This window comes from Perognathus longimembris, chromosome 10 (genome assembly GCF_023159225.1).
Source record: "Perognathus longimembris pacificus isolate PPM17 chromosome 10, ASM2315922v1, whole genome shotgun sequence".
Lineage (NCBI taxonomy): Eukaryota > Metazoa > Chordata > Mammalia > Rodentia > Heteromyidae > Perognathus > Perognathus longimembris.
Window position 1 is genome coordinate 70,480,114 of NC_063170.1, and position 25,262 is coordinate 70,505,375.

At 68.2% G+C, this 25,262-nt stretch overlaps 1 protein-coding gene across 1 annotated transcript in view; it reads left to right on the forward strand.

Moving 5' to 3' along the window:
• The first annotated feature begins 3,219 nt into the window (after positions 1–3,219).
• Wnt7a (Wnt family member 7A) overlaps positions 3,220–25,262 on the forward strand; it is a 34,227-nt gene continuing 12,184 nt past the window's right edge. Inside the window, exons 1-3 of the mRNA XM_048355063.1 lie at positions 3,220–3,290; positions 5,024–5,250; positions 14,441–14,712. Of these exons, the coding sequence (XP_048211020.1) occupies positions 3,220–3,290; positions 5,024–5,250; positions 14,441–14,712 (570 nt within the window). The remainder of the gene's footprint in view (positions 3,291–5,023; positions 5,251–14,440; positions 14,713–25,262) is intronic.

The following is a 25,262-nucleotide window of genomic DNA, read 5'->3' on the forward strand; positions in this document are numbered from 1 at the left end:
AGAGGCCTGCCCTCCCGGGCTACGTGGGGACCACTCACCGTGCACAGAGCACCTACTGTGCGCTACCTTATCTAATTCCAACAGCAGCCCTGGGAAGTGAGGAATGTCGCGTCCATCGTACCGATGAGGAAACTGAGGCACCGAGACGGTGAGACTGCGCCCAGGCCCGCTGCTGTTCGCCCGGCGGATCCATGGCAGAGCTCTGGCCATGGCCACGCCACACTCCACCGCAGAGGCCGCGCCTGGGCCTCGCCCGGGAGCCCGGGGGAGACCGGGGCAGCTCGCCAGGCCGGCCGGAGGCGAGGCCCGGGCGCCGACCCGGCGGAAATGGTCGGGACTTGGAAATGGAAGGCCTGCGCCTCCTGCCCGGGCCTCTGAGAGGCAAGGAGCGGCTGGAGACGGGCTGGGTCGCCCTCTGGGGATTCCCTCTGCCCCTCAGACGGGATTCCAACCCGTCACCACCCTGGCGGCCACTGTCTAAGGGGCCGGTGGCGGCGGCCTGACACCTGCCGGCACCCTGCTAAGTGCCTTCCGTGTGTGAGGAGATGGAGGCGGAGGCCTCGCATCCCCAGGGCCACAAAGCAAGAGACTGAGCTAGAACTCAAGTGCTGTCCACTTGGCGCTGCCTTTGGCCGGGTCTCGCACCCAGGAGCTTGCAGTCCCCGTCTCTCTTGGCTCCCTTTCTGCCCCCCCACACTCTGCCCCCCCCCCCACAGCTCTACCACACAGGACGCTCCGGCCCTGCCCATTCGGGTCCCTGGGAAGGCCCAGGTCATCTTCTCGGGGCGTTCTGCCTGATGCCTAGCAGGGATAAGGAGGTCATGCGTATGGAATCAGCGCCAAGGCCCTGTTCTTGTCATTGGGAACGCAAAAGACAGCAGTGACAGCTAACTTACGTCGGGCACCTGCTTGTTCTCCGTCTGCTCCAGTGAAAAGTGAGCTTGTAGAGAAAACCAGATGCACCCAATGATGAATGTGCCCACCGAACTATCGCCAGTTGTAAGCACCCAGGGCCGGTAAGCATCCTTGGGGGAAATTCAGTGGCAGTGTGATGAAGATCTCCACAGGGCTGGAAGTGCGGCAGGGGAAGTAAAGAAAAGTGAAGCCACCAAGTAAATACATAAGGTAAAGCTGGGGCGGGGAACAATTCCAGGAAGCTAAATAAGGCCATGCCAAGAGCTTCCCTGAGGGGCGGAGGGCTCAGGTGCTCCTCGCTGGGGGAGCCCTGGGGGGTGCAGTGTTCTGCGCGAATGAGGTCACAGGGCCCGCGTGGCTCCACTGGGAAAGAACGCTGCCGGTGGTGAGGACCCAGAAAGGGGCCGTCAGGAGCTCAGCAGGCTCAGCGCGGAGCAGCTGCTGGAGTCTAGTCCTGGAGAGTCCCCAAGGCTGTGTGGAGAAAGCATGGGCCCCAGCTTGGGCTCCACTGGGAGGTGGTGAACCCCAGCTCGTGTCTCCAGCAGGGGGCGCCAGAGCACCCGGCACGTGCGCACCCCTCTGGAGGCCTCCAGTCTCCAGCAGAGGGCGCCAGAGCACCGGGCCCGTGCGCACCTGTCTGGAGGCGGCCTCCCCTGTCTCCAACAGAGGGCGCCCGAACACCGGGCCCGTGCGCACCTGTCTGGAGGCGGCCTCCTCTGTCTCCAGCAGGGGGCGCCAGAGCACCGGGCCCGTGCGCACCTGTCTGGAGGCGGCCTCCTCTGTCTCCAGCAGAGGGCGCCAGAGCACCGGGCCCGTGCGCACCTGTCTGGAGGCGGCCTCCCCTGTCTCCAACAGAGGGCGCCAGAACACCGGGCCCGTGCGCACCTGTCTGGAGGCGGCCTCCTCTGTCTCCAGCAGGGGGCGCCAGAGCACCGGGCCCGTGCGCACCGGTCCCCAGCCCTCCCCCGTTTCCAGCTCGGGGCGCGGAGGGGAGCCGGGCCCACCCCGCGGCTCATCACCGGGGGTTCTGCATCTGAGAACACATGGGACCGTCCCCCAGGAGTGGGCGCCTGGAATCCGCTCCAAGAACGCCCGTCGCGGGCACACACAGCCACAGCAGCGCCCTGTCCTGGGTCCCAGAGCCATCGTGGGCGGGCGGGCGGGCAGGTGGCGCAGCCCTCCGGGGTCCGCAAGCCCCTCCCGGGCCGGACGCCCCGGGCCTGCGTGGACGCTCACCTGCGACCCCCCCAAGCCCCCCCCCCGCCCCGGGCGGAGCCGCTGCTGGGAGCCGCGTTCGTGACCTTTACCGCGGCCCGCGAGGCCGGGCGCTGGCTCGGGCCCTGGTTTCCAGTGCGGCTCTGCCGCGCCCGGGCTGGGGCTCCGGGAAACCCGAGCCTCCGCCCCCCGAGCCCCGCTCCTTCGGCGGAAGCGCAGGCCTGCGGGCCGCTGTGCCCCGCGCTCGCCAGCCCCGTCCCGCCCCGTCCCGCCCCGTCCCGTCCGGTCCCCAGCAGGGCCGGGCTGCGTTGCCGGCCGCGCCCGCCAGGGGTCGTCCGCGCGCGCGGAGCCGCCACCCGCACCCCGGCCTCCGGGACGGCTCGGTCCGCGGCCACCGGGGGCTGCAGCCCGGTTCCGACGCCCGCGGCCCACGGAGCCCCGAGGAGGCGGAGGGCGCGGGAGGCCGGCCCGCGCGGACCGGGCGGGTAGGGGCTGCGTCCCCGGCCCCGCGCGCGCCGGGGCGTCCGGCGCGCTCCGCCCCGCACGCGGCGCCTCCCCGCGCGGGCTCCCCGCGGGTTAGGGGCCCGGCGCCCTCGCCCCGCCCGCCCCGGGGCCGCGGCGGGCCCGATCCCCGCCGGAGCGCGCGGCGCGGCACCTGCTCGCCCCGGGCTGCGGGTCGGCGACAGGTGGGGGGCGGCGGGGTCCCGGCGCCCCTCCCCGCCCCGCGCCCGGAGCCGGGCGGGAGCGCGCCTGGGGCCCGCGGCCGCGTCCCGCAGGCGCTGGGCGCGGGGCGGCGCTCGGGGAGGCGGGCGGGGAGGGGCGGGAGCTCGGCGGGGAGGGGCGGCGGCGCCCTCAGTCCCCGCGCCTCGAACACTCGCGGCGGCCGCTCGCGCAGCCCGCCGCCGCCCGCGCCCCTCCGCGCCCTCCGCGCCCCGCGGCTCCCGCGCTCCCGGCGCCCCGCGCGGACCCCGGACGCCGCGGCCGCGCCCCCGGCGGGCTATGCGGATCGCCCCGCCGGTGCCGCCCGCGGGACCCGCGCAGCCCGGCCCCCCGCGCTCCCCGCGCTCCCCGCGGCGGGCGGCAGGGACGATGCCCCGGAAGGCGCGGCGCTGCCTGGGCCACCTCCTCCTCGGCCTGGGCATGGTCTACCTCCGCATCGGGTAAGGGCGCCCCGCGTCGCCCCGACCCCCGCGTCCCCTCGCGGTCCCCGCGCCCGGCCGGAGGGAGGCGTGCCGCCCGCGCCCCGCCGCCTCCTCCGCCCCGCCGAGCGCCGGGGCGCGGAGGGCGCCCCGGGGCACCGGCCACCCTGGGACACCGACGCCCGGGGCGGGGGCGGAAGCCCGGGCGCTCGGGGAGCTCGCGGGACCCGCTCCCAGCCCGGCACCGCCCGGGTCCCGGGGACCCCCAGGCCCTCAGCCCGGCCAGAGCCTCGGCCCCGACCGACGGACCGCACCACGCCGGGGCCGGGCGGGGGCCGGGGCGGGGGGCGAGGGCACCGGCCGAGCCGGGGCGGGGGACGCTGGGGCGGGCGCGGCGCCGCCCTCCGCTGGGCCCGGGATCCCGGAGCCCGGCCGGCCGCCCGGGGCTGGCGAGTGGAAGCAGGTGGCTGGGGGGGGGGGGCGGGGGGCGCAGCAAAGTCACGGCCAGTCGCCCTTTGTGCTCGGGGCGGTGGGCTGGGGGCGCTCTGAGAGGACCGGGGTGCCGGGGCGAGGGCCCGCCCGCCCGGCTCCCCTGACCCCTGACCCCCGCCCCCGCAGCGGTGGGGAGGGCGCTGCGGGAGGGCGGCGCGGGCTGTGGCGGATCCTTTGTGCCTTGGCTCCGCGCTCGCTCGCTCGCTGGGCTCCCCCCCCCCCCCGCCACCCGCGCTCACCCGGCGGGGGCGCAGGCCGGGGCGCAGAGCGGCCCCGGTGGCTCAGCCGGGACCCGAGCGGCCGGGCCGGGCTGCGGCGCCTTAAGTGCTATTGATCTGCAGGTCGCCGTGGCTCCGCTTCCCCGGCCCGGCGGGCGCGCGCGCTGCTGCGGCCTCGGCGCCCGCCCGGGAAGCGGGGGCTCGGCCTCCTTCTTAATCAAAAGTGGGCTGGAGGCGCAGGCGGGGGGAGAGAGCGGAAAACAGCAGAAAATAACCGCCCTGCGCCCCTCGCCCTCCCCGAAGGAAGGGCTCGGGAGGGGGGGCGGGGAGAGGCCGCGGAGAGGGCCCGGGCCCCGCGTCTCCATCCTCTGGTCGGACATGAGGGTAAAGCCGCCAGTCCCTGTTGGCAGCCCCGGAAGGGGCTCTGGTGGGATGCTCTGGTTCCGGAGACTCCTGCACTTCCCCCTGGTGACCACCAGATCCCAAAGCAGTCACCCAACGTCAGTGGGCCAGACACCTGCGAAACGCAGCCCCGCCACAGGCGCCCAGGGCCAGGGGCAGGAGGGGGCGGGCGCCCCAGGGCGAGGGGCAGGAGGGGGTGGGCGCCCCAGGCGAGGGGCCGGAGGGGCGGGCGCCCCAGGGCCAGGGGCAGGAGAGGCCGGGTGCCCCAGGGCGAGGGGCAGGAGGGGGCGGGCGCCCCAGGGCCAGGGGCAGGAGAGGCCGGGTGCCCCAGGGCGAGGGGCAGGAGGGGGCGGGCGCCCCTCTCCAGCACAGTCAGGAGGGAAGGCCGCAGGGGGCGGCCCGCGCAGGTGGTGAGCCTCCGAGGGCCGGCTCTGCCCTGGCATCTGGGCCAGGTGTTGGAGGGGGCTCTCCCGACGGGGCCCGGGCACACCCCTCCCCACTCTGCCGCCCTCGCCAGCGCCGCGGGCCTCGGGCTGCGGGGTGGAAGGTGTCGGCAGATGGGTTGAGGCTCTGCCAGCTCCAGCACCTGCCGTCCGAGGGCTTTCCCGCCGGCCTCAACCTCTGTCTCCGTGTCCCCCTCAGTGGCTTCTCCTCGGTGGTGGCTCTGGGCGCAAGCATCATCTGTAACAAGATACCAGGCCTCGCTCCCAGACAGCGGGCGATCTGCCAGAGCCGGCCCGACGCCATCATCGTCATCGGAGAAGGCTCGCAAATGGGCCTCGACGAGTGTCAGTTTCAGTTCCGCAATGGCCGCTGGAACTGCTCGGCGTTGGGGGAGCGCACCGTCTTCGGGAAGGAGCTCAAAGTGGGTACGTGCTCGCCCAGACTCTCCGCGCGGGGTCTCAGGGGAGGACGGCAGGACCCGGGGGACCCTCGGGGACCCTCGCCTGCCCTTGCTAGCCGCCCCTGCCTCTGGGCTCCTGCCGGCCTCCTGGTGAAGGCCGGGGCTCCCGTGGGCAGCCTTGAGGGTGGATGGGCCAACCTGCAAACCAGCAACCGGTGCCCCGAAGGCCCACGGGCCACGGAATGCGGCGGCCTCACCCACAGTCTGGGGTGCCCGCTTCTTCTGGAATATCGGGCAGATGTTCTGATTCCCTAGCGTATGTCGCATGATCGTAAGCTCCCGTGGACGGTAACCCCTTTGCCACCGCCACCCCGCCGCGCCCCACGGCTGCCTACCTCGCCCGGTCCCTGGGGGCTTTGAGACCCTTAGCTCGAGTTCTGTGTGCGTCTCCTCCCAGCCGCCCCCACTCGCCCCCCCCCGGCCCCCCGAATCTCCCTCCGTGTTCCATCAGCTGGCATTGTGTGCTGTTTCAGCCCGGCCCCGGCCAGCCTGGGACCCCACGAGGCGCTCCCCGGTCAGCCCCGGAGGGGCCGGGCAGGCCTGCGCGGTCACCAGCTTCTGCAGGCACCGAGTGTCCCTGCAGCCCCAGCGCAGGGGGAGGCGGGCAGGCGGGCAGCCTCAGTCTCCCTGCGGAGCCTGTTCCTGGCCTGCGTGGAATTACCACCCCCTCTCCTGGCCTCGCTTTCCCGGTGGGAAGCCAGGGGGAGCAGGGCCCGCGCCCCGGCTCGGCACAGGCCTGGTTCCAACAGGGACCTCGGCTGGCACTCTGGCATTACTTTAAACCTAGTGGCTTTCTTTGCTAGTGAAGTGTTAAAGGCAAGAAGCTCACAGGGGACCCGCCCGGCGGCTCAGCTGCCTGGGAGGAGGAGACTTGGAGGACCCAGGCCCAAAGCCAGTCTGGACAGGAAAGCCCGTCCACGTCCAACTGGAAGGCGTGGCTCGAGGGATAGAAAGCAAGGCGAGAGCACAGGGGCCTGGGTTCAAGGCCCAGTGCTGCCACCAAAAGCAAACAAAAGAGTGGCAGGGTCCCCCCGGGACAGGGCTCATCTCAGAGCAGGCGGGGTCGGTCTGTGCCCCACCGTGACTGTGCCCGCAGGGGGGAGGCGTGGGCACCGGGATGGGGGCGCTCCTGCTGGCCTCCCCGCGTGGGCTGAGGGCACGGGCGGCACCCGTACCTTCCAGGGGTGCCAGCCGGCGAGGGCGGGCGGAGGCAGCCGGGGGATCCCAGTCCAAAGAGGACACCCAGAAGGCCCGTGGGGCGGGGAGGTGCGGGCGCCCGGGAGCGGGCCGGGGCGGTCTAGGAGGTCTCGTCTGCGAAGCCTCGGTCGTCGGCCCTGGAGGAGCACAGAGGGAGGGCAGAGGCCCGGCTGCCACGTGCGGCCGAAGCTGTTGTCTGACGTGGAAAGGTGGATGCAGAATCCGTGCTTTCCTCTAACGTTGACTTACCTGACTGGGGGGGGGGGGCTCCGTGCCATGTGTGCCGGGCGGAGCGAGCCGGGCGGGGGACCGGCAGGGGCGGGGCCTGGGGCAGGGGGCAGGGTCTGGGCCAGGGGCGGGGCCTGGGGCAGGGGCGGGGCCAGGGGCAGGGGCGGGGGGCGGGGCCAGGGGCAGGGGCGGGGCCTGGGGCAGGGGCGGGGCCTGGGGCAGGGGCGGGGCCTGGGGCAGGGTCGCCTGGGAGGTCCGAGGCGCTTCCCCCCGGGAGGCCAGGCCGGGAAGAGCATGAGCTCCCCGGGCGGGGTGGGCCCGGGATGGGAGTGGGCGCTTCAGGGAGGAGGCGAGGGCGGCTCGCGCAGGAGCGGCGGAGGGCTGCTTCCGAGGGGGGGCCGGGTGGAGGGAGGCCGACCCCGGAGGCCGGCGCGCCCCAGGGCGAGCAGAGTCCCGCCCCAGGCTCCCAGCCCCGCGCTCCCCGCCGCCCCAGGCTGAGCGCGGCCCCAGGCGCGTCCCTTGCCTTGCTCAGGCCTGTGGGGCGCCGTCCTCAGGGCCCGAAGGCCTGTGGTCACCTGGGGTGAGGCGCACCTCCCTGCCCGTGAAGGGCCTCCATGCTGGGCTGCGCGCAGACGCGGAGGGCCACGGCTCGGCCCGGGGTGCGCGCAGGCGCGGAGGGCCACGGCTCGGCCCGGGCTGCGCGCAGGCACGGAGGGCCACGGCTCGGCCCGGGCTGCGCGCAGACCACGGAGGGCCACGGCTCGGCCCGGGCTGCGCGCAGGCGCGGAGGGCCACGGCTCGGCCCGGGGTGCGCGCAGGCGCGGAGGGCCACGGCTCGGCCCGGGGTGCGCGCAGGCGCGGAGGGCCACGGCTCAGCGCGCGCGGACCCGCGGCCGGGGAACGGCATGGCCCAGGACGGTGCCCAGCGTGGTGCCCGGTGCTCACGTTGGGGCTCCGCGGCGGAGCCGTGGCTGCACCCTGGTGAATGTCCTGGGGCTGCGTCTCAGGGTGGACGCGGGTTCACTGCCCCAAGCACGCCGTCCCGGGCAACGGGGACCCCAGGGGGCTCGGGCAGACACCCAGGGCGGTGAGCACGGGCCTCAGGGACGGGGAGGGGGCTCAGATGACGGGCGGGGCGCTCGGCTACCACAAGTCTCGATTGGGGACTGTGTGTGTGTTGTGTGTGGGGGGGGTGTGGTGTGGGCTGTGTGTTGTGTGTGGACTGTGTTGTGTGTGCTGTGTATTTTGTGTTGTGTGTGTATTGTGTGGGAACCGTGTATATTGTGTGTGGACTGTGTTGTGTGTGTGTTGTGAGGGCTGTGTGTGTGTGTGTGTTGTGTGTGGACTGTGTTGTGTGTGTTGTGAGGGCTGTGTGTGTGTGTTGTGTGTGGACTGTGTTGTGTGTGGGGGTGTGTGGTGTGGGCTGTGTGTTGTGTGTGGACTGTGTTGTGTGTGCTGTGTATTTTGTGTTGTGTGTGTGTATTGTGTGGGAACTGTGTATATTGTGTGTGGACTGTGTTGTGTGTGTTGTGAGGGCTGTGTGTGTGTTGTGTGTGGCCTGTGTTGTGTGTGCTGTGTATTTTGTGTTGTGTGTGGACTGTGTGTGTGTGTGTGTGTGTTGTGTGGGGACTGCGCGTGCAGTGTAGCCTCCTGTCGGCTTGACGGTCCTGGGCTTGAAGTCAGGGCGGGCGCGTGCGGCACAGTGCCTAGCCACAGAGCTGTGTTCCCCGTCGACCTCTCCTTAACTGATGGGGTGATCCTCCTTACTTTCCCAGCCCCACAGCTAGGGCACGGGTGGGCGCTGCCCCGCTCCCAGCTGCCCCTCAGGCCGCCCGCCGCCCGGGGGCCCCCACAGGGACTGGCTTGCACCTATCCGAGGAGCGACCTCCCAGAAGTGAGCTTCGCCATCTTGTTTCTAATGCTTCACGTTGGCTTTGCCAGCTGGCTGTGCTGCTCATGGCGTAGAGCACGCAGACCTGGGGTTCCCGGGGCCCGGGGCTGTGCGGGGTGCCCCTCTCCTGCCCAGCGAGCGGCCAGCGTGGCCCTGGAGAAAGGTGTCACCCACCCGAGTTGCCGGTTCCTTTGCACCCACTTCCCCTCGGGCTGCCAGGGGTGGGGGCCCCAGCACAGCGCTGCAGGGGTGGGGTGCCATCCTGGGGTTCACCCCGGGGTGCTGTCCTGGGGTTCACCCTGGGGTGCTGCCATGGGGTTCACCCCGGGGTGCCGTCCTGGGGTTCACCCCGGGGTGCGGCCATGGGGTTCACCCCGGGGTGCCGTCCTGGGGTTCACCCCGGGGTGCCGCAGCCCCCACGGAGGACCTTCCCCGAGCGTCACCGCGTGGCTGGGGTGTCCATGCCACGGCAGGGGCTCACTGACGTCACGCGGCTGTGTGTGGCCGGGCTGCGGTGGGTGGCGTGGGCCATTGCTGAGGGGCCCCGCCGGGGAGCCGTGGGGTGGCGCGTGCCCCCCCCACGGCGGGACCGCCCTGCCCTCGGTGTGCCATCGGCATCGGAGGGTGGGAGACCAGCCGCGCCCTTCTCCCCCGGAGGCCTGCTGCCCGTCTCGTGTGAGCACGGGAATGGGGCGAGCTCTGGGTGTTATTCTTGGTGTGGTAGAAACTGCTGGGCAGATGGAGAGACTGAACTCCTCAGATTCATTCCAGACCCCAAGCCTGGGCCTTTCGTACCACTTCCCGGTCCAAACGCGCATCTCTAGAGAGCAGTGACCTTAGGAGAGGGGTGACCCCCTCCTCCAGCCCCGGGAGAGTAGCCAGGCCCTCCGCCCCGTCCCTGAAGACCTCGGCCCACCCTCCCCTGTGGGAGCTTTGCCTTTGCTGTTCCCTGCTCCTGGGTGCTGATCCCAGGCCGTGTGTGCGCTTGACCCCCCTCAGGGCCCGTGACCCGTACTTGGTGTAGACCTCCCGTCTCTCCCTACCTGTCTTCCGCGCGTGCCCTTGGCCGCCCCGGGACGGACTTGTCTCGCGCAGTGGGCAGCCTGGGGCGGGGTTCCCGGGGCAGCGCCCCGCCTGTGGTCTCCTGGCTGCAGGCTCGGCCCCGTGGCAGAGGTGGGGCCTGTCCTGGAGGCGGTGGGGGGGGGGGGACTCGACGACGTCGCGCGGAGCGCTCGCACGCGCGCGTGCCGGGAAGCTCAGTCGGGCGTGGGGATCGGGGGGCTGCCTCTGGCATGCGGAGGGCACTGTGGCCACTGTAGGGGCAGCAGCTGGACTTCTCCCCGAGCCTAAGGGTCCTGGGCTGGGAGCTGTCCGTCCTCGTCTCCTCCCGCCCCCAGGGCCTGGCAGTGGCCCCCGGGAGGCTGACTCCTTCCTAGGCTGTGTGCTCTCGGGACCTCGGAGCCCTGAGCCCCACGGGAAGTGTCCAGTTTTTTGACCCCGTACGAGACTGAACAGTCCCCCTGCGCCGCTTCATGAGGGTCCGTGTGGGTCCGGTCCCCCTCCACGCACCCGCTCATCAAAGCCGTCTGGCTACCTCTGCTCCACCGCGAGGCAAGCCCGCCTTCCAGTCCGCCCGCTGCCCTCCGGGGGGAGGGAGAGGCCAGGAGACCCTTCCCGAGGGTCTGAGCCGACCTGTCCCGCCCGCCGAGGGCAGCTTCCCCGGGGGAAGAAGTGGGGCTTCCCAGAAGATGACTTTGGGGAAGCCGGCTCTGACGGTGTCACGGTGCCCGAAGCACGTTAGGGGCTCAGACGAGGGGCAGCTCCTGAGGCCTCGCGCGCGGCCCCTTGCCCCAGCCTTGGACGCAGGGGCTCGCTGTGCAGGCCGGAACAGGCTGCCGCCCCCAGCTCAGCGTGCTCCCCCAAGGGCGCAGCAGGGCCCCGTTCTGGCCTCTGGTCTGGACAGGCACGGTGAAGTCTATCTTAGCACGGCCCTTGCTAGTGCCTGCCGTTGCCCGTGAAACTCTGAAACCCAGTTTTGCGCCCCGTGCAATGAATCACTCGAGGAACTAGGGACAGCAATAAGCCCTACGTACGGGGTAAAGCGCAGACCCGCGTGCAGGTCCGTGAGGCTTCACTTTTTGGTGCTTGGGTGTGTTTGGTTAAGTTGGTGAATGTGAAGTGCTTGGAGAGGCTCCACACCTCTCCGTACTTACCTGGCGGCAGAGGGGCCGTGCACAGCCAAGGCCGGAACCACACCTGGCCCGAGCCAGGGAGGTGAGGCCTGCAGTGTGGAAATGTGCCCTGGGAGGGGGGGCAGGCGCGCGGTGGCACAGGCCTGTCGGCAGGGGTCCCCTGAAATAGAGGCTGGAGCCAAGCCCGGGAGAGGAAGGCGGGGGACAGGAAGGGCTTGGCGGTGTGACCTGGCAGGACCGGAGCCGGGGGGGCGGGGGGGGGGGCGGCGGCTGGGCCTTGGGGACGCCGGGGCGTTGGGCAGCGCGGGCAGAAGAGGCCGCAGGAAGGGGTGGGGAGGGAGCCATCGCGCCGGTTCTGCGGGGGAGGGGGCCGAGCGAGGGGCTGGATCAGGGCGGAGACAGGACGTGCGGGGACCACCGCGTTCTGCGTCTCCACCGCGATCCTAGATAAAGGCACAGTGGTTTCCCGACGGGTGATGTTTTCCACACACTCACGGCCCCGCGAGGCGCGCTGGCTGGAATTTTTCCAGGATGGGCGCAGATGGCTTCGAGGTCAGTCCCCGGAGTCCACCCTCCGCGGTCCGCCGGCCGGGAAACCCCGATGCCCTCGGGCAGGCAGCCTGAGCTCCTCCCTCCTCTCCTGGGGTGGGAGTCTGGGCCAGGCCCCTGGCCTGGGGAGCTAAGCAGGTCCCCACCCGGCTCCATCCCAGGCCCTCTGGTGAGCTAGTGGGTGCTGGGAGCCACGGGCTTGAAGCCCCTTCCAAGAGGGAGACAGAGCGAGGGGCGGACTGCTCCGCTTTTCTCTCTGCCATTTCTTAACAATGCGCCATCTTGCCCAAGCAAAAGCCCTATTCTTCCCCCCCATTCTCGCTTAGAAAGCTGCCAACAAAGGGCTTTTTGTCTCGTTTGCATTTTTTTTTGCAAGCCTCAGTTCATCCTGGATTTTAGCTCTCCTGACGCTATTCTTTGAGATGAGCCTTTTGTTACCCTGGTCTCTCTCCCAGCTTTCCTGTGATGGGCAGTCAGACCCAGACGCGCAGTCTTCCTTTCACACACACGGCTTCAGGCAGGCAACTCCGGAGACGTCACGGATAAACCACCCGGGTCCTCACGGCCCGGCTCAGAGAGCGTGGCGACGAAAGTCAGCGCAGAGACAGGGATGGGCCAGGGCTGGCACCAGCGGGGCGCGGGGTGTCAGGAAGGGGCATGGGTGCCCATCTTGGTGCTGTGCCTGAGCAGGGCGGGCGGGGGCTGGCATGGCTTCTGGCTGTCACCCCGCGTCACTCAGAGCAGATACTGACTGGCCCCCGGCCCCCAGAGCTTCAGGTCTCCCTGTAACGACAGCTCCGTGCGGTGCTGTGGACCCCGAGGCCAGGGCTTCGAGTGCTCAAGGCTGGCAAGGGCAGCCTTTTTCCATCTGTTTTCCAGATCGCCCCATTTCAGCTTGTATCAGGGATTGCTCATTCTCTGACCAGTTGGCTTTAAATAGCAAAAGAGAAAAACAATACAATGCACTTTGTGGTTTCCAGTGAGATACCGTAAATACACCCAGATAATATTCCGGTGCCGAGCGGCGCAGCGCGGGCGGTGGATGGAATCTTTCGGGCGGCTGGGCATGGCCCTCACCCCGCTGTGGAGTGGGGGGGTCTGGAGCACAGAGAGGCAGCTGAATCACCCAGGGTCACCGTGCCGGAGTCACGGAGCACACTGCGTCAGACGGGCCTTTTCGCCGGGCCCGCACCCTGGTGACATGTCTCTCCGGCACCAGGCTCTGTTTTCCTGTACCAGTGTTGGGTGCTCTGAAGTGGGGGGCTTGGTGGCAGCCCCTCCAGGGTCTCTGGGAGCCAGTAGTCCGAGGCCTGTCTTTCCCTGGCCTTGCGTGGGGGATAAATGTGGGCTTTTGACCTGTGGGGAGGCAGGAATGTGGCCAGCAGTTTCCGGGAGGTGGTAGATCCATCCCCACCCCTCTCTTCCTGCCCCCTGCACCGCTCCCCGCCCCTCTCTTCCCACCCCCACCCCCTGCTTCCTGCCCTCTGCAGTGCTCGCTTGCGTCTCCTTGCTGGGGCACAGACAGGTTCAACCTGCATGTCCTCTCCCTGAGCTGCTGCTGGTCAGCGCCGCTGTCTCTTTCCTGGTGCAGCCTCGGCGGGGCGGGCAGCCACATTCTCCTCCACCTGCTCTGGTGCGTCTGCAGCACGCGCCCTGTGAGCCCGGCCGCGCGTCGCCGGATCTTACGTGGCTTTCTGGATCTCACGCAGGAGAAGCATTGCTGGGTGTCACGACTAGACCATCGCAGGCTGGGGGGGAGGGGCCCGGGACCCCCGGGACTTCGTGCATTGGCCCGGTTGGCGTGTGCTCCCTGCACATTTGTAATAAATACCAAGGGCATGTGTGGAGCTGGGGACCCAGCCTGCGCCCCGTGTTCTTCGTAGGCTCAGAGCTTGAGCTTGAGGTGAGGGCAGGGCGGGGGCCACGCCCCCCGGGGCTCAGCCGGGCCGAGCATCTCAGGTGGCCCCCTCGTGTCCCCTCCGGGCAGCTCCTGTGGGTTGGCACCGGCACTGTGGTGCTTCCTGTACGAGACGGGGGCTCTGGGAGGAGAGGAGGCTTGCCCGAGCCACGGTAGTGACAGCGGGGACGGAAGGCGGACAGCAGACCCGGGTGCTAGTGCTGACCGGGCTCACGCCCTGCCGGGTGCATAACGTCCGGCAGGGTGGGACAGTGGGGTGTGGCGGGCTGCTGTCCTTTGAGTCTGGGGGCACCGCCCCGAGGGAGGGTGAGGAGGTTGCCCCAAGGATCTACCTGAGCACCAGATGGGTAGTGTGAACGGGGGGCCGGAGCCAATGGCGGCCCCTCCGCCCTGCGTGGCCGCCCAGAGCCCTTCGTGCCTCGCCTGTGCTGTCTGCTCCGGGGCCTCGTCCTCCAGGCGCCTTCCCCGAGCGCCAGCCCGCACCTGGAGCTCCCCCAGGGGCTCAGCGCCAGCCAGCGCCCCTCCAGCCGGGACATGGCTGCTCTTGAACCCATTGTGCAGGGAGAGATCGAGGCCCAGAAGCACGGCTTGGTGGCAGCCACCCCAGCCCCAGAGCCGGTGGCCTCTGGTGGGGACACACAAGACACTCGGGAAGCACACACAGTACCTCCAGGGCCACAGGACTAGGAGCTGCTTTTCCAGCAGGGTCAGGGAGCCACGGCCCAGCCCGAGAGCCGCTGCTGCGAGGAGATACTACCCGTGTGCCCCATCGTGCAGCCCCGGAGACCAAGGCGGGGGCCTGGGGACCCACTGGCCAGTGACCGAGCCAGGGCGGGTGCTCTGGAGGTCACACGCTGGCTGCTGCCCGCTGCAGGCGTGACTCGAGCCGTGGGCAGGCTGGGGTGGCCAGGGAGGGGCCGTGGGTAGAGATGGGCTGGAAGCTCCCCTCCCCGGGCCTCCAGGAGCCGGGCAGCCAGCCTGTGCCAGTCCCCTCCCCAGAGGCAGGGGCGGGAGGCGCGTGTACCTGACGGGGACCCAGGCAGAGTTAGAAACGGACGCTCGCGTGGTCTTCTTCACGACCCTGAGCTCCTGAGCCGGGCTCCGTCCTCAACCGCGATGCCCCGGGCTCGTGGCCTCGAGTCGGCTCTACAAAGCTCTCTCCGCTCTTCTGCCCTCTCAGGGAGCCGGGAGGCCGCCTTCACCTACGCCATCATTGCTGCGGGCGTGGCCCACGCCATCACGGCCGCCTGCACCCAGGGCAACCTGAGCGACTGCGGCTGCGACAAGGAGAAGCAAGGCCAGTACCACCGGGACGAGGGCTGGAAGTGGGGCGGCTGCTCTGCCGACATCCGCTACGGCATCGGCTTCGCCAAGGTCTTTGTGGATGCCCGGGAGATCAAGCAGAATGCCCGGACTCTCATGAACTTACACAATAACGAGGCAGGCCGCAAGGTAGGCAGCCGGGGCGGGAGCCGGCGGGTGTGCGCGGTCCGCGGGGCTCTGCCCGTCCGTCCTTCCTCTTGCGTGATCACCGTGTTGATTGCTGCTGGCCCAGGACGCGTGTTTGGCACGTATCTCGCTGGCTGCAGCCGAGGCCGAACCACCAAATCCCCGTGAAAACAAACAGAGGCGACCGTGGCCTTGCCGCTGCCTCTTCAGATACTCTGGGTTCTGCGCCCAGAGGAAGAGAGCCAGTGATGACCTAGCGCGTCCCCGGGTTGGAAAGGGGCTGGAACCGCTGTGCCACCCAGAGCTAGCCGACCAGGGGCAGGAGGACCACGGGGTCTGCAGGCCAAGGGCACGGGGTGGGGAGCCCCAGAGGCCCTGCCACTGTAAGCACAGACCACAGCCACAGCCATTGAAAAAGGACAAAGGTGACACTAGCAGGGTTTCGCCCGTCCCAGGAAGTACTGGACAGGTGCCTCGAGCACCCAGGTCAGGGCTGCCTGGCTGGAGCAGAGCTCCGGGCGGAGACCTGGGCTGGACATGGGCTGCGGAAGGCCTGGGAGGCTGAGGCGCTCCGTGCCCACCTCGGAGGCCGCGCAGGGGTGCTGTCGAGAGTCATCTACGAGGCGGGGAGCCAGGTGGGGTGGCCACGTGCCGGCCGGGGAGGGCGCAGGCCCCTCAGGAGGGGCCTCGGCAGCTGGGGGGGACCGGAGCGCAGGCCCACCCACGAGGCCCCAACAGAGGGCTGGCCCGTCGTGACTGTGGGTTCCGGGGCCCAGGCCTTCTGATTCGTAGGTGCGAGCCTGCCTCCGTGAAGCTGGTCTTTAAAAAACAGGCAAAGCAGACGGGCGCTGGTGGCTCACACTTGCGATCCTAGCTGTTCAGGAGGCGGAGGACAAGGCCGCCCTGGGCAAAACGTTCACAAGACCCCACTTTAACTAGTAGTTGAGTGAGATGGTGTGCACCCGTCACCCCGGCTACGTGGGAGGCTGTGATCAGGGTTCTAGGCCGGCCTGGACAGAAACAAAGTTTGAGAGGCCTCGTTTTAGCGGAAGAATCTGGGTCACGGTGCCCAGGCTCCCGAGGGCCCAGACACGGAGGGCTTGGGTTGGAGCCAAGTCAGCCACGAGCGGCCATGGTGGGTCTGTCCCCTGTTAGGACCTCAGTTTCCCCTGCAGGTGTTCCTGGGCCCCTCCCCCACACCAGGCTGCACTGGGGGTGCGTGCTGGGGCGGGGGCTGGTCCGCGGCAGCTCTGGCTGCACTGGGAAGGATCACGTGGTGTTTATGGCTCGCGGCCTCCCTTCTGCTGCGAGGAGACAAGACTCAACCTGACCACGGGCTCCGAGGCCTGTCGGCAGCTGGTGCAAGGAGAGAGGGGGCGGGGAGCCAGGGGAGCCCCAGGGGCTGCCAGCTGACCACCACCCCAGGGGCAGAGGAGGACGAGTCCATGGGCATCTCCAGCAGGCGCCAGCCCAGGCAGAGCCCGGCCTCAGGGGGGCAGACGTGGCCGCAGGCGGGGGAGGCGGGCACCGCCGCCCCCTCCGTGGCCTGCGGGGCACTTGGGCGGTGATACGGGTCAGAGCAGGGCGGCTTCGAGGCAGCCGTGGGCCCGCGGCCTTCTGGGAGGGCTGGGCGGAAGGGGCACGCGAGGAGCGGGGCCGCAGACGGTCAGGTCTCCACGGTGGGCGCCGAGTCGGGATTTGGGGTGGGGAGGGGGAGGAGGGGGACGCTCTGTGTCGTGATCTCTGGGTGGCAGAGTCTCCCGTGGCTGCGCCTCCTTCCTGTGGGCAGTGGGGAGCGCGGGTCACCCCCTCAGCCGCACAGTCTGGGGAGTCAGGGGAGAGGGGCGATCAGGCTGCACCTCCCCGAGAGCCCCGAGCCGGAGTGGGCAGGACAGGGAAGGCGCAGTGGCCCGTGGGAGATGTCTGGAGACTGCCAAGGGGAGACACAGGGACCTTTTCGTGGGTGCCCTCCAGCTAACCGGGCAGCAGAGGGGGGGCATCTGGTCGGGAGGCGGGCAGAATGGCAAAGCACATGCGTGCATAAGGCCCTGGGCTAGATCCCCAGGACGGAAAAGAGAGCACGAGGTTCTGAAAAAGCAGAGGGAGGCCCCGTGTCCAGCGCAAGTCCTAGAATGGCCGCCTGGGGCCTGGGACTTCCTCCTCGGGCTACAGGTGCCTAGAAAGCACGCGGGGAGGGCAAGTGGTGGGCAAGTGTCCGCTGCCCCCCCCCCCCCCGGCAGGCAGGGTGAGTGGAGACAGGCCCTGGAGGCGGTGGGGCCAAGGCAGCAGGGCCGGGGGCGGGGAGGGGCCACAGCAGCCCGGAGCCCTGAGGTCCTCCCTGGGCTTGTGCACCGGGCAGAGGAGACCTGTGTTGGAGGCAGACAATGAAGAGCGTTCCATGGTGGGGTGGGAGGGAGCACAGGGGAGAAAATGGGGAGGGGGCGGCTAGGCCACCGGCACCCAGTCCTTCCTAACCCAAGAGAGCTCCTGGGTGGGGCGGCTTCCTGGGGGCCAGCTCTGGACCCTGCGGAGCTGCAGGAAGGGGAGCAGAGGGGACAGAGCCCGTGGTTATGGAAGAGTCGGCAGGAGGTAACCGAAAGCTCGGAATCCTGGGCTTGAGCAGTCGTGGGGTGCAGAGAAGCAAGGCCACGCTTTTTGTTGTTTTTTGTTTTGTTTCTGCCGGTCCTGGGGCTTGAACTCAGGGCCTGGGTGTTGCCCCTGAACCTCTTTGTGCTCAAGGCGAGCCCTCTACCACTTGAGCCACACCACCACTTCCAAGGCCGCACTTTTTTTGTGTGTGGGGCTCGAACTCTGGGCCTGGGCGCTGTCCCTGAGCTCTTTAGCTCAAGGCTGGCGCTCTACCACTTGAACCCCAGCGCCACTTCTGGTTTTCTGGTTGCTAATGGGAGATAAGCGTCTCACAGACTTTCCTGCCCAGGCCGGCTCCGAACCGTGCTCCTCAGATCTCAGCCTCCTGAGTAGCTAGGATGACGGGCGTCAGCCACTGGCGCCCAGCCCGGGGCCACACTTTTTTAAATGTGCATCTATTTGTTGTGAAAGGGGAGCTCTGATTGTGACACCTCCACACGTACACATAATGTTTCCCAACCAACCTCGCTTGCTCTCTTCTCCCTTAAAACAATGCCCACAGGTTTCACTCTTCTGTTTTCTCTGGTCCAGCAAGCCGCTTCACCCCCCCCCCCCCCGTTGCCCCCAGTCGCCGGCCTGGTTCACACAGCCCCTTCCCTGGACCAGGGGCCTGGGGAGGGCTGGCGGGGAGGGCTCCGCACCGGCCTGGGGAGGGGCCCGGCTGGAATGCACGCGGCTCGCTCAGGGGGAGGTGAGCTCAGGAGGATGGAATTCCACCTGAGCGCCGTCACCGCCCGGCCCTGCCAGCCTCGCGTGCGCGCGCTCACGGGGTGTCGGTCTTGTCCCTTCCTGCCCGGCCCCATCGGGCCTGGGTGCTCCCGGGAGCCCGGTTCCCACTCCCGCGCTGCTGCAGGGAGCCTAGTGAGTCAGGGCCCGGGGGGCCCCGCCCGGTGCAGCTGGGGGGCCGGGCCTAGATAAGACGCGCGGCCCCTGGGCCGAGGGCCACTTGCGTGCTTGGCTGGAGAGAGGGGACGGTGGCGGCGGCACGTCAAGGGCGGGAGGGACCGGGCCCCACCCTGCCCGAAGCCGGCTGACCGGGCGAGGCCGGGCACGGCTGCTGTGCCCTCCACATCTGGGCATCTGCCCCAGAACAGACAGGCCGGCAGCCGTGACTGGGGACCTGGACCGTGGGACCGTGGAGGCCTCGGGCACGCGGCGGTCTCGGGGGGCCCAGCCCCTCCCACGACGAGGCTTTCCTCCAGCCCCAGAAGCACCTTCCAGGGCCGACCTGCAAGGAGGACAGAGTTTAGGACAGCGGCCCAGTGGCGTCTCCGTGCCAGCCCCCGTCGCGAGGCCGGCCCCCGCCCGGGGTCCCTCGGAGCTCTCGGGGCCCCCGTGGCGCCTGCCCCGGGAGGCCCTGCCTGGCCGCTCGGTCTCGCGCACATCACGCACGTCAGTCCCGGTTACACTGTATACACAACACCTTCTTTCCGGTCTCCATGTCCATGCTGCTTGTCCCCTCCCAGTGTGCGGTCAGCACCCCCAGGGCGGGGACAGCCGCGCCCGCAGCCGTACCCCAGCTTCGAACCGCGCCCGGCTCACGCAAGTGCTCGGGTGTCAGCTGAGTGAAGGAAGGAAGGAAGGAAGGAATGGGGAGCATCGGTCTTTCCGGAGTATTTCTCAGCAGCAACATTGTGACACACGTCGCAGGACTGCCGCTGAATGTCACTTTGAGACAGCACGTACTTGGCACTGTACGAGCTGGGGTTCCACTGAGAAGTTATTCCTTAATTGTCCGAAATTCAGCTTTAACTAGGCTTTCTGGAAGGTGCGGGTCAACTTTACGTTGAGATGCTGTCGGTGCTCACGCAGTCCTGAGCCTAGGGGAAGGCTGTGTCCTTCACCCAGTTTCTCCCGAGTGGTAGCCGGCAAACCCCGCACCCAAGCCCGCCCGGTGGGTGTCACCGCCACGTTCCCGCCCTCACCCCGCCGACCCCGTAGACACTCACGGGCTCCCCGCGTTTCTCTCCCACCTTCTGAAAGGATTCGCACAATGTCCCAGGCTGGCCCCAAACTCTCAGGGCTTTTGGTATTGTCCGGGAATGCTTCCCTCCGCCTAGATCCTGAGGATTTTCCTCCACGTTCTTTTTTCTAGAAGTTTTTCACTTATGTTTACGTTTCTGGGTGTGATAACATATACCTACCATCTCAGCCGTTGGGAGGCTAAATGGGGGGGATTGAGAGTTTGAGGCCAGCCTGGGCTACATAGTGAGAATCCGCCTTAAACACGCGTCTATCTACCTGAGTCTGGGATCTGTTTCTTTTCGTTGGTTAAGCTCGGGCTTGCCAGGCTGGTGCTTTACTGCGGAGCCACACCATTAGCCTTCTTTGCGCCGGTCCTCCTTCGGAGAGGGCTTTGCCTCTTTGCGCCTGCGCCTGGACACAGTCTGCCTGTTGACCTCCCGTCGTCCTGACGGGCGGATGCCTCCGCTCCCGGTGTCTCCCGTTACGTGGAGTCGCGGAGACTTTTCTGCCCCGAGTGGCCCGGAACTGTGGTCCCCCTCGCGGCAGCCACCTTGCTGGGATGACAGCTGTGGGCCCCCAGTGCCCGGCGCTTCCCTCTCGACTCGTTTTGAATTGTGCCTCTCCTACAGCAGCACGTGCACCGTTTCCTGTCTGCAAGTTTGGTGGCACCGAGCGCGTTACCATTGTCCAGCTGCCGCCGCCACCCACGTCCGGAGCACTTCCATCTTCCCGGCTGACTCTGTCCCCAGGGAACGCGACACCCCGATCCCGTCCGCACCCCCGGCCGGCCTTCCACTCCGCCTCCGCGCGTGCGGTGGCTCGGGGGCCTCCCGCAAGGGGACCCAACCGCCGGCCGGCGTCGGCGGGCCCGCGGGCGGAGGCCGGGCGCCCGGGGTGCCCCGGGGGCCGACCGGGCCGCTTGCCAGAGCCCCTGGGAAGGATCCGGAAAGGGATGGGAACGGAGGCCGGCGAGGTAGTCTGAGCGGGCTGGCCCAAGGGGGGCAGAAGGTGCCCGCTGGGGCGGCGGGGCCGGCTCCCGTCATGGACGCCACGCCGGCATCAGGCCAAGCCGCGAGAGCGAGGGGCTGAGGTGAGGGGGACGGAGCGGGGAGCCGGCTGGCCGCAGGCACGTGCGCGGGGACCCCCAAGCCTGTGGGGCCCGGTCTGTGGCGCCCCAGCACGCTCCGGCTGCCGGGACGCACAGCGGCCTCCGCCAGCCCCAAGTGCCCCAAGCGGCCGGGCCAGGAGGCGGACGAGGCTGGGGATGCCCGAGGGGTCCGGTCCCCAAGTGCCAGGGAGCGGGCCAGGGAGCGGCCCTGGACGGGGGAGGGAGCCGTGTGCGAAAGACGGGCTTTAGCTCGGGAGAGAAAGAAGCTGCGGCCCCTTCAGGAGGGGGCCTGGGGACACAGAGGGAGGGCAGAGTGTCGCCGGGAGAAGAGAGGCAAATCTCAAGCCAGCGCTTGAGTATCTTCTGATTTAATGCCCACAACGGCTGCTCCCCATCCTCCGGGTCAAGACCCCCCCATCAGTACCGCTTCACACTGGGAAGATGACGCCCCAGAGAGCTTAAGAAAGTCACCCCAGGCCACACAGCCGGTAACCAAGCCCCGGCAACGCAGCCACAGACTCAGTTCTTAACCCCTGAGCCATGGCGCCTGCTCCGGGGCCGGCGGGGCGCGTCCTCTCCCGATGCTCGCGCCCTGTGACTCCAGAGTGCCCTCGACGCTCCAGCCCGGGCTTCTCAGAGACCCGGCGCTCGAAAGCCCTGCTGTGGACATCCCGGGACTGTGGTCCGCCCCTGTGGCCGGGGCCCGGCGACGGGCAAAGACGAAATGCGGCTGTGCGGAGGGGGGCCAAGGGATGTGGCCGTCGGGGCTCTGGGGGGGTCTGGACCAGCAGGCATGCCGGCAGGGGTCTCCCCGGTTCCGGGCTCGGTCCCGAGGAGGGGCAGGCTGCAGGCTGCTGTCCCGGCCAGACACCTCAGTGTCTTCCTTCTCTTCCTTGGCAGTCACGAGATTCACCTGTGACTCCAGAGCCACCAGAGGGCTGCAGGCAGAGGGGTGGGCGGGCGAGGGGCGGGGGCGCGGCGTCGGGCATGGAGCCCTGGAGCGCACGCGCTTCTCTGCTTGCAGCCCCGCTCAGTGGGTCGCTAGCCGGCCATGCAGTTATTTAAACATACCTGGGCCGTACGACAAGTAAGAGCAGAAGTTTGATTCCCCGCTTGCTTCCAGTGCCGGGATGGCGCTGGGTGCCTCGGGGCTGGACGAGGGTGCTGGTAGGGCTGTGGGCAGGGCCCAGGTGGGGGGCTGGACTAGGGTGCTGGTCAGGGCCGTGGGCAGGGCCCCAGGTGCGGGGCTGGATTAGGGTGCTGGTCAGGGCCATGGGCAGGCCCCAGGTGCGGGGCTGGACTAGGGTGCTGGTAGGGCCATGGGCAGGCCCCAGGTGCGGGGCTGGACTAGGGTGCTGGTCAGGGCCATGGGCAGGCCCCAGGTGCGGGGCTGGATTAGGGTGCTGGTCAGGGCCATGGGCAGGCCCCAGGTGCGGGGCTGGACTAGGGTGCTGGTAGGGCCATGGGCAGGCCCCAGGGGTGGCCACCCCGCACTCAGCCCTGGCCTCCAGCCAGCTCAGGGGGCTCCAGGGTCCGCCTTCGGGTTTCTCCTGGACAGAGTTGGCGGGGGCTCCAGGCCCAGCCCCGCGAGGAGGCGGTGAGGTGAGAGGCCGGGGCTCCGTTACCGCGGCGCGCGCGAGGCCAAGGCGTCCAGCGGGCACAATGGCCCCCTTTGTCCTCAGGAGGGGACGGAGCTCCCCAGAGTGATCAAATCTGCTGGGCGAGGAGAGGGGAGGGGCCGCGGGGCAGGGGAGGGTGGGCCTGGAGGGGGCGGGGAGGACGGCGTGGCCCCCGCTCCTGAGCACGCGCGCGTGTGCTGGGGTGGTGTCCGGCCGGGGCGCCTTGCCTGGCGGTGTTCCTTCACCCGTCCCCTCGGCGTGCCCCCGAGAGGCAGTGCAGGAGACCGTGTCCCCCCACAGGGCGCCGGCTCCCCGCGGGGTAACCTGCGCCTTCCGGGGGTCCCCAGTGACATCACACGAGCCAGGCGGCAGGGCAGCCCGCGGGGCAGGAGGCTGCGCGCTGAGGCGGGGCCCGGCCGTGCGCAGGGGTGAGGCCAGCTCTCGACGGCTCACGGGTGTCACCTCTGCCCCCGCCGAGGTCACCCACGCCACGGGCCTGCTTCATTCTCTGTGCCCGCCGGCACAGAGGGGACAGGAAAGGGCCCACTGCTCCGCTGTCCTCTGACGGCGAGGGGAACTGTCCGCAGGCAGACTGGCTTCCTATTCCCTGCCGGCGGCCGCCTCGCCCCCTGCCCGCCCCCCAAACCCAGGCAGCCCCTTCTGCACACGCGGGCGCCGTTTTAGACGTCGGGGGCTGGTGGGGTTTTGAAATCATGCGTCTGACAGCTACGTCTGTGAAACACTTGAACACGTGCCATGAGACCCCAGCCAGCCCCCTGGGGGTGAGCGGGGCGGGGAGGGGGGGCCTGAGACCGCGCCCGGCTCCCGCCACGCCCTGCTTCCGACCTGGGCCTTTGTTCCGTGCCGGGGGGGGGGGGGGGATGCAGCCCTGACCCCACCGCTTGTTTGCTGGTGGCCCTGGGCAGTCACCCCGTGCTGCGCCTCAGTTTCCCCACTGGGAAGGAGGCCCTGAGCATGTCCTTGTCAGGTCCTTTGTGCGGGCTCAGTGAGATGATGCCCACCAAGGGCTTGGGCAGAGACTGGCGGCACGCCGGGGAAAGCCCAGCGAGGGCGAATGGAGTGTCGCGAGCAGCCGTCGCCATGGTAACCTGAAAGCCAATCAAGCTTTAGCCTCTACCTCCTCATCCCATCCCCAAGGATGGAAGGCCTGAGACGCCATTGTCTCTTCCATCCTGGCCACACGGCATGCATGCTGTGAGGACTCGGGGAGAGGAAGCTGCCTGCCGCACCCCACATCCTACAGAGTCGCCCCTCCTGCTCCCGGCCAAGCCTCCTGCATCCGGCTCCTCCCGGATGCCTCTGGCCCCCCAAACTGCCCGAACCTCCTGGGTCCCCTGCCCCTGGGCTTCACCCCCGCCCCCCTTGGCGTATTTTCTTCCTCCTGTGCCAGTCTCCTCGCTGGGCCTCCAGCGGGCCGGGCATGTCCCTCCCTTAGGGCCTTTGCACCGGCTGCTCCCTGCCCGGAAGGCTGTCTCCTGTGCACCCCATCACCTCCTAACGCCCGTGCCCCAGAATCGCCACTGAGGCCCTTCCCGGTCACTGTATTTGAAAGTTCCCTCCCACTGGTCACGGCTTCCTGGTCCCTCCCAGGTCCTGTTTTCCTACGTAGCGCTTTGACCACCTGACACAATACTGGTGGTTTGCCAAGGAGTCCCAGTATGTCTGGGGAACAGAGTGCCTGCTGGGAAACAGAGTGCCTGCTGGGAAACAGAGTGCCTACTGGGAGCCGGTGTTTTCTGCAGAAGGGCCCCCCAGGGAACAGCACAGGCAGACCCAGGCCCCCTCCCTGCCTTCTCCCTCCGTACCTGAACAGCCCCAGGAGGCCGGCGGTACACCGGTGTTTTGTCTCAAACCCAGTAGAGCTCTAGTTATTTTACTCCAGGCACTATTCTAAGTATGTCATCTATATGAATGCTCAAAATCCTCGGAAGAAGCCAGACCAGTAAGTAAGGCTACACTCTCCCTCGTATAGATGGGGAAACTGAGGGCAGGTCTGGTGACACGGAGCCGGGAGCGGAGCCCAGGCAGCCTGCCTCTGCTCCACAGTCTCGCTCTGCGGCTCCCTTCTGTGTTCGTTCACTCACGTGTTCATTAAATACGTGTGCTGTGTCTTCTTGGTGTGAGGATGAGACTTTAGAGAAGCAACAGATAACTAAACGAAGTAGTCACTGCTATCGGGGGGCACATGGTCCAGGAGGAGATGCTACGCAAGCCGAGGAAGGGGAACAGATACTCATTCAGAAACTGCATGCTAGCTCTGGAAATCGGAGGTAAATAAGCCAGGGGTTTGAGGGGCCGATGTGGGAGCAGAGGGTGTTAATACCTGCAGATATGACAGCATGGCTGGCCCTGGTTGGAGGGAGCCCCAGAAAAGGAGACCTCCCTTTGGGGACTGGTATAAGTAGCTGGATGGGTGGGCGGATGGACCCACAGATATTTGAGATTACAGGGAGGAAGTGTTTGGAAGTGCGGCCGGATCAATGGGTGGGTGGATGGGTGGATATTAACGGGTGACTGAATGGATGTTTGGATGGATGGATGGTTGGTTCTTTGCAAGGCCGGTTGACTGAATGAATGGGTAAAAAAGCTGAGCTCATTGCTGGAAAGCTGGACATTTTCCCAGTGAGATCACCAGACCTGCTGAAAGAAAGGGTTGGAAATCCACGCATTCATTCGCCCAACAAATATTTATTAAGCAGCTATTTGTGTGTCTGGTACTGTTTTAGGCTCTAGGATTAGACATGCTACTTGCCTTTATGGAACTGACATTCTGGGCTAAGTCTGACAACAAACAATCGAACGTAGAGAGAATCTATTGTTGGAGAGTACTAAATGCTGTGATGAAGACTGAGGCAGGATGAACAGCAGGGTGACCCGAGAGAGCCCCTCGGGAGAGGCCCCTCTGACGAGGTGATTCGGGGTAGGAAATGGGCCACTGGGGGACCCCACTCGAGTCAGAGGGGCCTGGCGAGTTCGGGAGTCCCGGGGCACCGCAGTGAGGGAGGATGTGGCTGAGTGGGCTTCGGAGGGGGAGGCCACAGGCAGGTGTGCCCGACGATGGGCACACGCACCTCCCAGGGCCGAAGGACCCACGGGGGCCGGCCCGAGTGGCGGGGGGCCCCTCTGCGGCACCCCATGGCTCCCAGTGGGGAGGCCGTCAGCATTTTAATTACAGCTTCCAGCTCTCAATG